Source organism: Sinocyclocheilus anshuiensis, unplaced genomic scaffold, assembly GCF_001515605.1.
Source record: "Sinocyclocheilus anshuiensis isolate Anshui unplaced genomic scaffold, SAMN03320099.WGS_v1.1 scaffold538, whole genome shotgun sequence".
Classification (NCBI taxonomy): domain Eukaryota; kingdom Metazoa; phylum Chordata; class Actinopteri; order Cypriniformes; family Cyprinidae; genus Sinocyclocheilus; species Sinocyclocheilus anshuiensis.
The window spans coordinates 828,827-843,773 of NW_015544166.1; the positions used below are offsets into that span (position 1 = coordinate 828,827).

The window sequence follows — 14,947 nt, forward strand, 5'->3', positions numbered from 1 at the left end:
ATCTGCTGCCTACTTATACTCACGCTGTGATCAGCGGCAGCTGGATGCAATAATCGCATGCCAATGTGCATTGGCTCGTTTAGTTTACACTCGAAGTAGATTGGTCTCTCTAAGCGAGATCCCAATTCCCAATTCGTCGGTCATCCGACGTCACATCTCTGTTCCCTCCTTCAGGGAACGAGGGTTACCATACGTAACCGAGACGTTCTCCTAGTAAAAATAGTTAGTCTAGAGCCCTGATCAATCCAAATCTCCATCATTATTATTTTGTATTGCTATATTTAACGGGTCACACTATGTGCAGGGTGAGCATCAAACCAAATTTTCATTAATTATTATTATTATAATTATTTTTTATTGCTATATTTAATGGGTCACACTATGTTCAGGGTGAGCATCAAACCAAATCTCCAAGGTGCTCTCATAAGAACCAGACTGAAAAACTTATGTGCATCCCTGGTTATAAACAAACTAACAAACTATTAACAAATCACGGTTGCATGACTTTAATATCACCACCACTAAACCTCCAAGAAATATTTCAATATATTTTAAAATCTACAAGCTGGAAAGTTTAAGTTAGAACAGATAGCAAGAGTTGCATTTAGCCACTTGTTGGCAACTGGCATTTACAAGGCATGTAAAAGCTTAATAAAATCACGAGTGGGGTATTTCTGATTTATTACATATTGAATACAACGTGAAAATATCCTGAGCTTGTGTTATTTTAAACAAATTATGTATTATTATTTATACAGCAGTTCTTTCTGGTCCTCGAATCTGATTGGCTGATAAGAGTGCGATATTACACTGTTAAACTGTCAACTTTAGATTTGAATCTGTGGCGGAAGGAAGTAGTTCTGCACAAAAGAGGGCTTTTAAAGACACTCCTACTTGGCCTATGGCCGAATCACAGCCGCGCCGATATACAGCCATAGCTCATGTCTACTCGAGAGTGATATTGCTTGTATATATTATGTTATATACAGTATATGTTAATAAATTGTTTACTTATGGAAGCATCCTCCGTCAGCCAAGTGACAGTTAAGATGAATGTTTTTTCTAGGTATTACACACCTCATTTTTCTCAGAATACATTTGATGTGTAATAGACGCTTTTTTAGACCAATGAAATTTAAATGTGGGCGGGGCTACAAAGCACAACACCAAAAAAAATAAAAAAACTGAGACAAACAAAACGTCCTGTCCTTGTCGCAGATTTACATGGGAGTATCGATTTTAGTGCTTGTTGCTTTATGATATCGTTCCTAGTTAGGACACTGTGTAAATGTCAAACTGTATAATTAACTAACATGAAATTTAGTTAAACTAGAGGCGCATGAAGCTCAAAACCAGTGACCTGAACTAAATAAGGAACTAAGTCGGTCCACACTGATACTGATAGTGTTCCTTTAAATTCTCGGAAATAGTTTTAATTAGCATTTAATTTTGAAACAAGCTTAACTATAACTATTAACTAAAACAAATTATTTATAAAGCATATTTTAATTGGTCTCACCAAAGTACAACGTGAAAGAGTGGTAAACCGCACTAAACCTCGTTGCAATTGTCCTGTCTTAATTGCACCCTAAGGGGTGCCAACGGTCAAAGTCTGCTCTTGCTGGAGAAAAACACATGGCACAGTGCAATAACTGGGCTGGTAGTAGTTAACTTTAAAGGAATGAGAACGGCCGTGACCCAGGCTCAAGTCAGCTGGGGTGTGTTGTGTGCAGTCCTACTGATCAATTTGACATGCACCGCATGAAGCAATAGCTCTTGTACACGCTTCACCTCACATGTACGAAGGGAGAACAAGCCTCGGGGGAACTCTTAGTCTTTTTGCAAAAGCAGCTATGAAAATACTACAGAAACTCGTGTGCTTTCTGTTGACCCTGGTGTGTGCGCTCAAGTGTTTTCTGTCCCGGATAGGTTTGTGGTTATGAAAGTGTAACACAGTGTCTTAACTAATGCAAAGCAGGAAAAAGTTGGCATTTTGGTATTGACTCTTGGCACTCGTGTGAGAATTTTCCACTGTGTGCATTGCGTGCGAGCTTACCTTGCACCCTTCGCAGGCGTGCACTCCATAGTGGAAACCAGAGGCCCGGTCGGCGCAGACGCGGCACTCGAGGGCCAGAGAACCAGAAGAGTTCTCATTCTGAACCGTGCTGGACGCAAACACTTCTGAGGATGGACTAGACGCTGGTGTTAAGACATCTACAAGACAAACACACCCATGGGCACATATATATATTTACACTGACACAACATATTTTTTATGATTATTTTGGAGGAAGTAGTTCTGCACAAAAGAGGGCTTTTAAAGACACTCCTACTTGGCCTATGGCCGAATCACAGCCGCGCCGATATACAGCCATAGCTCATGTCTACTCGAGAGTGATATTGCTTGTATATATTATGTTATATACAGTATATGTTAATAAATTGTTTACTTATGGAAGCATCCTCCGTCAGCCAAGTGACAGTTAAGATGAATGTTTTTTCTAGGTATTACACACCTCATTTTTCTCAGAATACATTTGATGTGTAATAGACGCTTTTTTAGACCAATGAAATTTAAATGTGGGCGGGGCTACAAAGCACAACACCAAAAAAAATAAAAAAACTGAGACAAACAAAACGTCCTGTCCTTGTCGCAGATTTACATGGGAGTATCGATTTTAGTGCTTGTTGCTTTATGATATCGTTCCTAGTTAGGACACTGTGTAAATGTCAAACTGTATAATTAACTAACATGAAATTTAGTTAAACTAGAGGCGCATGAAGCTCAAAACCAGTGACCTGAACTAAATAAGGAACTAAGTCGGTCCACACTGATACTGATAGTGTTCCTTTAAATTCTCGGAAATAGTTTTAATTAGCATTTAATTTTGAAACAAGCTTAACTATAACTATTAACTAAAACAAATTATTTATAAAGCATATTTTAATTGGTCTCACCAAAGTACAACGTGAAAGAGTGGTAAACCGCACTAAACCTCGTTGCAATTGTCCTGTCTTAATTGCACCCTAAGGGGTGCCAACGGTCAAAGTCTGCTCTTGCTGGAGAAAAACACATGGCACAGTGCAATAACTGGGCTGGTAGTAGTTAACTTTAAAGGAATGAGAACGGCCGTGACCCAGGCTCAAGTCAGCTGGGGTGTGTTGTGTGCAGTCCTACTGATCAATTTGACATGCACCGCATGAAGCAATAGCTCTTGTACACGCTTCACCTCACATGTACGAAGGGAGAACAAGCCTCGGGGGAACTCTTAGTCTTTTTGCAAAAGCAGCTATGAAAATACTACAGAAACTCGTGTGCTTTCTGTTGACCCTGGTGTGTGCGCTCAAGTGTTTTCTGTCCCGGATAGGTTTGTGGTTATGAAAGTGTAACACAGTGTCTTAACTAATGCAAAGCAGGAAAAAGTTGGCATTTTGGTATTGACTCTTGGCACTCGTGTGAGAATTTTCCACTGTGTGCATTGCGTGCGAGCTTACCTTGCACCCTTCGCAGGCGTGCACTCCATAGTGGAAACCAGAGGCCCGGTCGGCGCAGACGCGGCACTCGAGGGCCAGAGAACCAGAAGAGTTCTCATCCTGAACCGTGCTGGACGCAAACACTTCTGAGGATGGACTAGACGCTGGTGTTAAGACATCTACAAGACAAACACACCCATGGGCACATATATATATTTACACTGACACAACATATTTTTTATGATTATTTTGGTAATACTTTAGTATAGGGACCAATTCTCACTATTAGCTAGTTGCTTATTAGCATGCCTATTATTAACATATTGACTGTTTATTAGTACTTATAAAGCACATATTCTGCACTTCGCAGGCGTGCACTCCATAGTGGAAACCAGAGGCCCGGTCGGCGCAGACGCGGCACTCGAGGGCCAGAGAACCAGAAGAGTTCTCATCCTGAACCGTGCTGGACGCAAACACTTCTGAGGATGGACTAGACGCTGGTGTTAAGACATCTACAAGACAAACACACCCATGGGCACATATATATATTTACACTGACACAACATATTTTTTATGATTATTTTGGTAATACTTTAGTATAGGGACCAATTCTCACTATTAGCTAGTTGCTTATTAGCATGCCTATTATTAACATATTGCCTGTTTATTAGTATTATAAAGCACATATTCTGTATGACCATATTCTACATCCCTAGTCCTACTCAATACCTAAACTTAACAACTACCTTACTAACTATTAATAAGCAGCAAATAAGGAGTTTATTGAGGCAAAAGTCGTAGTTAATGGTGAGAATTGGACCTTAAAATAAAGTGTGACCATTATTTTTTATTTTTTACACAACATGAACATAATTTTTAAAGGCACAAATGTAATTTGTTATAAATTGTATAATATAAAATAATAATATACATCATTTGAAGAACTAATTTTAAGCTTAAACTGACAAGTGTGTCCAAATGTGTTTATATACCATAAGATGAATGCAAAGGTATTTAATTCTTTACCATTAGAGTGTTAATTTTTTAACAATTTTTTAAGGGGCCTGATTGGTTAGGATTGTGTGTGTGTGTGTGTGTGTCCGTATGCTCTACCTAAGCCAGTTGAGCTGTCTGCTGCTGTGTTGTTGCTCTGGTAGTCCAGCACGTGAAGGGAGTTGAAGGTATCGTCACTGAGGGACTGTGAGATGTCCTCCAGCACCTCCATGTCACCAATGAGCTCTCCACACAGAGGGCTGTCTAGAATTGGATCGCCCAGCGGGGACAAGGGACTGTACAGGCTTGGCATGTCTACCATGGCGCTGGACCACGGCAAGCTTTGAATCATTCATCAGTCTGCAAAGACAAACAATTGCAAGTAAAGTGAAAACGGAGTGAAGAAAATGTTTCATATCTTTTAAACGGCTGCAAGACGCAACACAGATTACACTGGGTTTAAAGGCAAACACGCAAAAAAAAAAAACATTTATTCATTCAACAATTATTAATTTTTTTAAAGACTTGCTGTTTTTCCACTATTATTATATCATTTTTCATAGTTTTGCATTGACTTTTTATGTACACTAAAATAAAAAAAGAGTTATTTTATTTTAAAAATGATGTTGATTTTTTTTATTTATATTAGTATTAATATACTAAAATAACACAAAATAGATCAGTCATCAAAAATCCCTTTGCATATGTAAAGCTTCATAATTTTTATTTCAGACTAATGCCCCGATATCAATGCATAAACAAAGAAATAAAAGCTTTTATTTTATTATTATTTTAATGGTTATTTTATTTATTATTAATTTGATCATTTTTAAACAGCACTATTTGATTGTGATGATAAAAAAGGAGACTCAATATCTACTTGGTATGCAAACTGCAGCCTGTGCTCTGTGAAACAGTGACTAGAAGAAGTTCCATTCAGAGCAACGCTAAAACAAGTGGCATAAGTAACATGTTCAAGGGGGGGTTGCCAAGGAAACCCCAGGCACAGATATGGCAGCGTTTTATTTAGACATGAAGGGAGCGTTTCAAAGGCTTTGGCCTGTTTCATCACAGGAATGTGATCTCATTCGTCCTGCCATGTGAACTTAAAGAGACCGACCAAAGACCAAGTGCTCCATCGACTATGGTCATATGAAGATTAGGTGTAAAAGATATGCCAGTGTAAAATCAAACTGGTTTCAATTTATACATGTTTCAAAGAAATCGTGAGTGGTGTTGTTATGCGGCTGCTAAGTAGTTTCAAGGGGTTGCATGGCAGTTATTTTGATGTGCTTCACTTGCTTGATATCACCGGACGCTCCAAGTGCGAGCAGGAGATAAAAATCCTCTACAAAATAATTAACCACTCAAAAGGATTCAGACGCTCTCGAGGGAATTTTTATGGCAGCTCAAGGGGTCTTGTGGACAACGGTTCAAATGCCATTCCACTCAACCCTTTAATTTCTTACAGCAGTCACATGGAGAAGGCTAACCAATGCCAGACTCCGCATTCAAGCCCTTCTGCAACAGATCACTGTTTTTGGGAGGAAACAACAATACACTTTACCTTCAAGTGACGAACACAGCCAATCTAAAAGAAAAAAAGAAAACACTTTCCCTCTGTTGCAGTACTGACCGACCCGTGCTAAAAAGCTGACAAAATCTGCACTAACATTGACTACTGACAGTAGACAAGATGTTCCTGCCGAATCCCGTCATAAATCAGCTCTTGGCAGAGAATCCCAGTTTCCAGCTCTGTCTGCGAGGGGAAGCCATCCAGCTTTCTAAAGTTAAACCTGATCTCTCTACTCTGTGGATTCGGCCGAAGCAGAACAGCAAAAAACTTACCCGGCTGTTCACATCTGTTTGTCTCCAGCTGTTGCAGCTGAAACCTGAGCTCAGCGTGATCCTTCGGTCAACGTACACAGCCGTCCGCTCTCTCAGAACTGTACGGCAATCATTTCTGACTCACACCTGATTCTGCTTGTGACACAACGTGCACAGACAAGTGAAGCGACAAGCGTTCCTATTGGAGAAACATACAGACTGCCATAATGACTGCATATTAGTTACTACACTGCAAAAAAATCTTCGTAATTCCCCCGTTTTTTAGTAAAGCATGCTTAAAATTTACTTGAGAAGCAAAACTGCATCTAAATATTCTTGAAACAAGATGGATTTGCTTGAAAATTAACAAAACACCTTCAATTTTCTTCATCTGTTTTTGTCCTGTTTTCCAGTAAAAGTATATAAACATCCTTCAAGTTTACTTGAGAAGCAAAAGTGCATCTAAATATCCTTAAAAGAATATTTTTCTTTGTTTGAGTGAGTGAGTGAGACTACATTTGTGTACCTACAGTAATTGTGTATTAGGGTGCGAGACAGAGAGCGATAAGCTGAAGCTACTATATTTATTCAGTGTAAACCCAGACACTCACATGACTTGAGCCTCATGACAACGAGTGAGAGCCAAGCGAAGTGTAGGAGAAACGCCAGTTTCTGCTGTAATGGAAATGTGCCCATGGAGACCGGCTGAGCCATTAACCAGCAGAACCAAACCTTAGATGCTTCCAAACTACGATCAATTCTACCCAAATATCCCAACGGATGCATAGGATTCAACACCTCCTTGTTCATAACAGATGTTATACCCATTGATGAGTGCAGATTACAAAACAAGAGCCGAACAATAACACATATGAATGCACGAGAGGAATCCTCAATGAGTCCTATTAAATAAACAGAACAAGACTGAGTCACGAGACGGCTGTACAAAAATGTATATTTTGTCTTATTTTGCTGTAAAGAAAAATAATCAAAATATCCTTAAAACAATATAAATCTGCATATGGTATCAAAATAACTAAACATTAAAACTGATAAAATTCTCAATCAAAATATATTTCTTGTGTCATTTAGCTTGTCAAGTAAATGTATCTTGTTTTAATTAAAGCAGTACTGACCGACCCGTGCTAAAAAGCTGACAAAATCTGCACTAACATTGACTACTGACAGTAGACAAGATGTTCCTGCCGAATCCCGTCATAAATCAGCTCTTGGCAGAGAATCCCAGTTTCCAGCTCTGTCTGCGAGGGGAAGCCATCCAGCTTTCTAAAGTTAAACCTGATCTCTCTACTCTGTGGATTCGGCCGAAGCAGAACAGCAAAAAACTTACCCGGCTGTTCACATCTGTTTGTCTCCAGCTGTTGCAGCTGAAACCTGAGCTCAGCGTGATCCTTCGGTCAACGTACACAGCCGTCCGCTCTCTCAGAACTGTACGGCAATCATTTCTGACTCACACCTGATTCTGCTTGTGACACAACGTGCACAGACAAGTGAAGCGACAAGCGTTCCTATTGGAGAAACATACAGACTGCCATAATGACTGCATATTAGTTACTACACTGCAAAAAAATCTTCGTAATTCCCCCGTTTTTTAGTAAAGCATGCTTAAAATTTACTTGAGAAGCAAAACTGCATCTAAATATTCTTGAAACAAGATGGATTTGCTTGAAAATTAACAAAACACCTTCAATTTTCTTCATCTGTTTTTGTCCTGTTTTCCAGTAAAAGTATATAAACATCCTTCAAATTTACTTGAGAAGCAAAAGTGCATCTAAATATCCTTAAAAGAATATTTTTCTTTGTTTGAGTGAGTGAGTGAGTGAGACTACATTTGTGTACCTACAGTAATTGTGTATTAGGGTGCGAGACAGAGAGCGATAAGCTGAAGCTACTATATTTATTCAGTGTAAACCCAGACACTCACATGACTTGAGCCTCATGACAACGAGTGAGAGCCAAGCGAAGTGTAGGAGAAACGCCAGTTTCTGCTGTAATGGAAATGTGCCCATGGAGACCGGCTGAGCCATTAACCAGCAGAACCAAACCTTAGATGCTTCCAAACTACGATCAATTCTACCCAAATATCCCAACGGATGCATAGGATTCAACACCTCCTTGTTCATAACAGATGTTATACCCATTGATGAGTGCAGATTACAAAACAAGAGCCGAACAATAACACATATGAATGCACGAGAGGAATCCTCAATGAGTCCTATTAAATAAACAGAACAAGACTGAGTCACGAGACGGCTGTACAAAAATGTATATTTTGTCTTATTTTGCTGTAAAGAAAAATAATCAAAATATCCTTAAAACAATATAAATCTGCATATGGTATCAAAATAACTAAACATTAAAACTGATAAAATTCTCAATCAAAATATATTTCTTGTGTCATTTAGCTTGTCAAGTAAATGTATCTTGTTTTAATTAAATTTAGAAATTTTTCCTGCAAAAATGCTTGGTAATAACATGATTTTTGCAGTGCAAGGTTTGCGTGTTTCTCATTCTGGCTAGAGAAGGACACACACGCTCATAGCCTACGTGCTGAAGAGGAGGAGGCCTGTTGTGGAGGGTCACAGCTGACAGGACTGGGAAACCAATACAGGCTGATTTACCCCCTCCTTCCTGCTTGATCTTTACCGACTGTCCGGTTTGACCGTGTAATAACAATACAGCAGTCCCAGGGGGTAGTTTAGATCCACAACAAGACAATGAATGTCAACGTACTTAATCCTATCCCAAAAACTTAGTAGTGTTTTACAGACAGGCCATACTGATCATGTGCTCCCCATCATTACTTCAGAATCAGCCTTGGACTCGCTGCAAAACAGCATAAGGCAACAGATGTAAAGCAAACACATCTGTGTAGAAATTTCCACTGCATCAGCCAACTACCAATGACCAAGCAGAATCTCTACCCACCGGATAGAAACAACAGAACTGAAGTATAAAGATTAATCTGTGACCACAGACCATGTGTGTTTGTTTCTGAAAGAAATATTGATTCAGTGCATGATAAAATGCACATCTTCCAAGCAGCATGTGCAACGGATAAATCTCTCCAGTTTGGATGTGGGTCAAGACTACTTGGCAAAAATAAAGACAAGTCTATTTGCTCAGTGTTGGTGAAAGGTCAATGACATGACTTTTTTTTTTGGATCTACTGATTACTCAAAATGCATTAAAATGCATTAAAGTGCATCTTAAATACACCTTTTCTGTGATAAGCATGCTTTTAATTTCTGAATTAAAATTAATTTCATTATTTTTGGTGGGTACAAAGTATAATTACAACTTGTCCCGATATCATGAAGAAAAAATATTTATGAAAATAATTTAATTCTTAAAAAAATTATTTGCAATTATTTATTACTAATTAAATAATTAATTATTTATTTATTAAATAATAATAATTATTGTTGTTGTTATTATTATTAAAGTATTATTTCTTAGAATTTCTCAGAATATTTTGTAATTATAATTTTGTCTCTAAATGAAAGTCTAATGATGCAACTGACATGCAAAAAAATGCAGACAATAAATGATCATTCAGAAAGGACCCCTGAAGACCCTCATGATTGAGTGTCAAGGTCAACAAGTCTCTTAAAATGACAATCTGACTAAGTCTGTTCAGGTTGTAAAATGTAACATGGTACGACTCTCCAAAACCGTAATTATGTTCATGAATTAATAATAACAACTTTACCTTGAAAAATATATTTAAAAACCTTTTTGAAAATAATGATCAAAATGTAAACACTTGCATGCATAAAAAGTGTAAGGGAATTACTTTTCTTAAAAATGCTAAAAAGTTTTTCAAAACGTAAATAATAAAAACGTCTTTAAAACTGAAAGTTTAAAATCACTCTTATTTGCCACCGATTAAAATATAGGTACAACAAAAAAAAAACATATCCTTGCACAAAAGAGAACTACTTCACTTTTCACAATGGCTGTGAGGCCTTTGCTTAAAGCGGACAGAACAATTACAAACCAACCGGGTTCGAATCATCACCTAAGCGCAGAGCAAAGCAGAATGAAATCAGTGCTTACCAGATCACGATTCACGGTTCTGCTCTACCAGCTGCCAATAAATACACGCACCCCTTCCAGGGCCAAAGTCCGAATCCGCACACACACACCCTGCATGCCTGCTTCTCTCCGTTCAGGAGTTTGGCTGGCGTTACACCAACAAACGGACGCCGCAGCGAGCTGAACGCATCAGATAAGAGAATCTTAATGTCTGGATGGATGCATTTATAATCGAAACCGCTGGGATTTCAATAATAGGTCAGGAATGTCTTCGTTCCACACTCCCAGGAAACATCCTGCCTGTTTAGTACATTCAGCCTACAGAGAGACAACTCAGCATTAAGTCAAGGCAGACGGCTTCATATGGACTATGAAATGCAAACATGGGGCAATTGAAGCAGGTGCATCCATGTAGGCCAGATGTTTCTCTATCATTTAACCTGCCGATACAGTCATGGCCAAAAGTCTGTGTCTGTGTTACGACAAATTAAATATGACAATCACTCCATAAATCTGCATTAATCTAATCTTATAGATGATATATGATAATCAAAAGTGTTTCACAAAGCCAATAGGGTGAAAGAAACTTGGCCACAGAGATAAGTTATGCTATGAAACAGGCTATAAAATTACTTAATTTTAAGGGAGCTACTTTCAAAGTTGCCTAAAAGTGTATTAGGGCTCCTGCATACACACTATATTATGAATCAGATTTCTAAGATGCATCAAATAACTAAAGTAAAATGTGAATATCATTATATAAAATGTAATTTAACTGTTCATAAACTGACATCTCGAATGAGACTCTCAGAGCCCACACAATGACGTCATATAATTTCAAGGTTAATGAAATCCGCAATGCTTCATTAATTGTTCGTATTAATGTGTAAATATGAAATTATTTTTTCATTGAAATGATAATCTAAGTAAGAAACTAAAACTGCCAGTAGGTGGCAGTAAATGTCTAAATGAATAAGTCACTGAGTCATTTAATCATTTGATTTGTTCAAACAGCTGATTCATTCAGGAATGAAGCAAATGCTCTCTTTATGAAAGGGTCATTAAATCATTGGTTTACCTGATTAGTTCAAATTTTGAAATTGTGTGTTGCTTGGAGAAGCACAACAGTTCTGCTGTGGCTTTAATAGGTAATATTTGTGTTAGCAAAAACAGACAATATTGTGTCTAAAATATAACACAGTATTAAATTATTTTTTATTTAAATGTTGTATAAAATCAATATCACATTTGCCCTTGTGCTATCCGGGACAAAACAGCACTTGTGTAGTATTGCTTAACTACATCATAAAATATAAATATGAGACAAAAACTCATACATGGGCAGTTTGCCCAATCTTTTGAATTTTAGGGGCATATAAATAACTCCATTCTATAGGCTCCATCATGCTTGCCCTGCATAATGTTCTTCACCGTATATATTCATATAATGACTACAAACTATAATAGTATACCAATGATACTAAAATAACACATCTGCACAGATCAGATGACTTATCACAAAAACTTACATTTTCTAGTCAAGTGCGACATATTCCTCATAAAATCTTTTAAATGTACAAACTGTAATGGAAAATAAAGGCAATATTTTTATAACAAACAACATTAAATTTGACTTGTGAATATTAGATTAAATGTAATATCTAAAGTACTTTTATGTTATTGCTCCTTAAATGCTTACAAAGGTTAATCAAGGTAACTCCCAAACTACTAGTGAATATTTTAGACGGCTAAGTGTGAGATTCATCTCTGTTCATTCATAGTTACATTAGAATTTTGAATTCATAGGCCTAGATAAAGCCTAAACCAAAAGAATTCAAAATTTAACTGAGTTTAACTATTACAAGAGTATTAAAAAAAAATATATATATATAAATGATACACGCGTGTGCATGATTATGTTAGTTAACATTACATTAACGTTAGTTGACACTGGAATGAATATATATACAGTATATAAACTAATAAAGATACATAATATCATATCACTATAACATTCTAACTAACTAACTAAACCAAGCCAGTGACTGAATCTGCAAGCTTTAAAGATCGACCGAGCGCATGTAAGTGTAGCTATAAAGTTTCGCTTTGGTTGCAGCAAGAGTTTAAATCTTGATAAACTATAGCAAGCGCATGTATTATTCTTTACAGAGTATGTGATAAGACTCTCTCTGTGAAAATAGCACAGACATGTGTTCTTATGTGAATGTTTACTTTGCTCCAGTTAAAAGCCTACGCTTACAGTAATTACGGCCATAAAACCGGATAAAACATGATCATAATGTTACACAAGCTCGTTGTTTACAAGAGCTGCGCGTCTACCTCCCAATCCCAGGCCGCCATGCAGGCAGGAGTAAAACACACGGGCTCTGTGACACTGCCAACACTCAGCTCGGTGGTGCGAGAGAGGCTGTAGTACTCCTCAACAGTCCTATTTAAAATTCACCGCAAACACTGCTGTCAAACCACTCTGACAGCAGTCGAGCTCGCTCGTTCCGGATGCGACAGCACACACCTATGGATTCGGCCAATCGGCGCAGGCTTTTAGACGGAAAGCCACGCCCACCGGTTTAAAGTCGCGTAGCTGAGCAACAGATCTCATTGAGATGATGATGGTATTATTTTATGCGCCTGAATAATATTTCGCCATATTGCTTAATATAATTAATTATAAAATAATTAATATTACGTAGGCCTATGTTGTCTTAAAGTATGTTTAGTTACCTATTCACTTAGCGACCTATTCGTTTTTTTTTTAATAGTTAATACAATGTGACAATAACGCACCTTTGCTGCCACCTACTGATGATGTTCTGAAATGAATCAGAATATCACCCCCCCAAGCCTCACGCGAGACCCCCAAAATTAACATTATAAATCTATTTGAATGGTTTTTAACTACTATGTACCTTCATTTAAATTAATAATTTGGTACAACGCACTTACTGTGTACATGCATGTTTTTACATTGTACTTACATTTAAAAATACCTTTCTGTAATTAATTTCTGTTGTTACATTTGTAACTACATTGTTGTCAAATACTATTCATTAACATTTTTAATCAATTTGTAGGTCATTTTATGTATAATTAATTTAAAACCCATCCGCACTGATATTACAGTTTTATTGCATAGTGGCTTGTTAGTTTAATAGTGTCGTTGAGTAAAAAAAAAAAAGCTCATGAGGACTCAAAAGGGGAAAAACTGATGTGGTCTCAAGGGAATAATATTAAATGCTTATCCTCTGTGGATTACGGTGATGTGCATAACAAAGTAGTTTAGTAAGACTAACAGTGCTGCACTCCCCCAGGTAATGCTGACATAATAAGAATGCATAACACCTGTTTCCAAAGAAACTAAACTTTTTCAAGGTGACATGGCCGTCACATTCTGTCCGCCCTTACTGCTATTCCTCTCCTGTGAGTGCCAGTCTAGGGGCGCTCCTGTGGAGATCTGCCAGCCAGTGCCCATAAATTGTGCAGCAGTGAAAGGTCAGCCTGCCTACAGCCCTGTAGTTGTTAACATCGGCTAATGGCCGTCTGGAGCCATGGCCATGTTTTATTTACAATACAAGCTACCTTGGCAGAAGCACTCTGTCTGCCTCTGCACTGCATCTTTAATAACAAACAAAGGGAATAACACAAGGCCGTATAGTTTCCTCACATCCTTATGAAGGATGTCACTGAATGATGGGAATTGTAATCTTAAAGGGAACTATTACTCAAAAATAAAATTAGTCATTTCACCTTCATGTCATTCCGAAGCCATACGACTTTCTTTCTTCTAAAGAACACAAATGAGAAATTTTGAAGACAATTCTGCCCACTCAATCAGAATTTTCATTTTTGAGTGAACTATTTATTCCTAATTTATTATGAGATTATTTTGCCTTTATCCATTATGAACGTCAATATCATGCTTGAGGCAAATAAAAAAACAGGCAATCTTTGAAATATCAAACTGTTTTATTCTCGTTTAAAGTATTACACACCTGTGCTGTATGAAATCCTCATGCAGCTATAAATGGCAAGATCATCATAATTAGAATCTTGGGAAACTAAAACATTTAAGAAAAGCGAAAGGAAATCACTCTTCAAAGAGTGGATGAACTGTGTCTGGTGATGTTTTGCTGCCCTTCAGGGAAGGCAGTAGGTTGTATAGTTATCTCCTGATGGGGCAAACACACAACCCTGAAACCACACAACCTACTACCTCACCCTGTACGAACATCATTGCTGAATATTCCACAACAACAAAACGACACATTTTTACCTTTTGAATTCTAATCAATAATGCAGTATACTATGTATACCTTTTTATATTATTATATATACTTATATAGACATTGTTTCAAAGTTTTGCAGTTCTTGTTAGCTTTGAACCCACCTACATGCTTTTGTATTCCTTAGTTTAGTCTTTTGTTTCTTCCACAAATATTGATAAGCTTCACTACATTGAATTTTGTCCAATCAAAATCTGTCATGACTGTGATGTAACTGAAGACTATTGGCTATTTAAAAATATGCCCCACTCAAACGTTCTGTTTCAGAAGGAAATATGCCAATACAAGAAAGAAAA

At 37.4% G+C, this 14,947-nt stretch overlaps 1 protein-coding gene across 1 annotated transcript in view; it reads right to left on the bottom strand.

Moving 5' to 3' along the window:
- pparaa (peroxisome proliferator-activated receptor alpha a) overlaps positions 1 to 12,879 on the bottom strand; it is a 24,816-nt gene extending 11,937 nt beyond the window's left edge. Inside the window, exons 1-3 of the mRNA XM_016495997.1 lie at positions 12,691 to 12,879; positions 4,588 to 4,827; positions 3,496 to 3,653 (exon numbers count right to left, since the gene is read on the bottom strand). Coding sequence (XP_016351483.1) covers positions 3,496 to 3,653; positions 4,588 to 4,819 — 390 coding nt within the window. The 5' untranslated portion in view covers positions 4,820 to 4,827; positions 12,691 to 12,879. The remainder of the gene's footprint in view (positions 1 to 3,495; positions 3,654 to 4,587; positions 4,828 to 12,690) is intronic.
- Between the last annotated feature and the right edge of the window lie 2,068 nt (positions 12,880 to 14,947).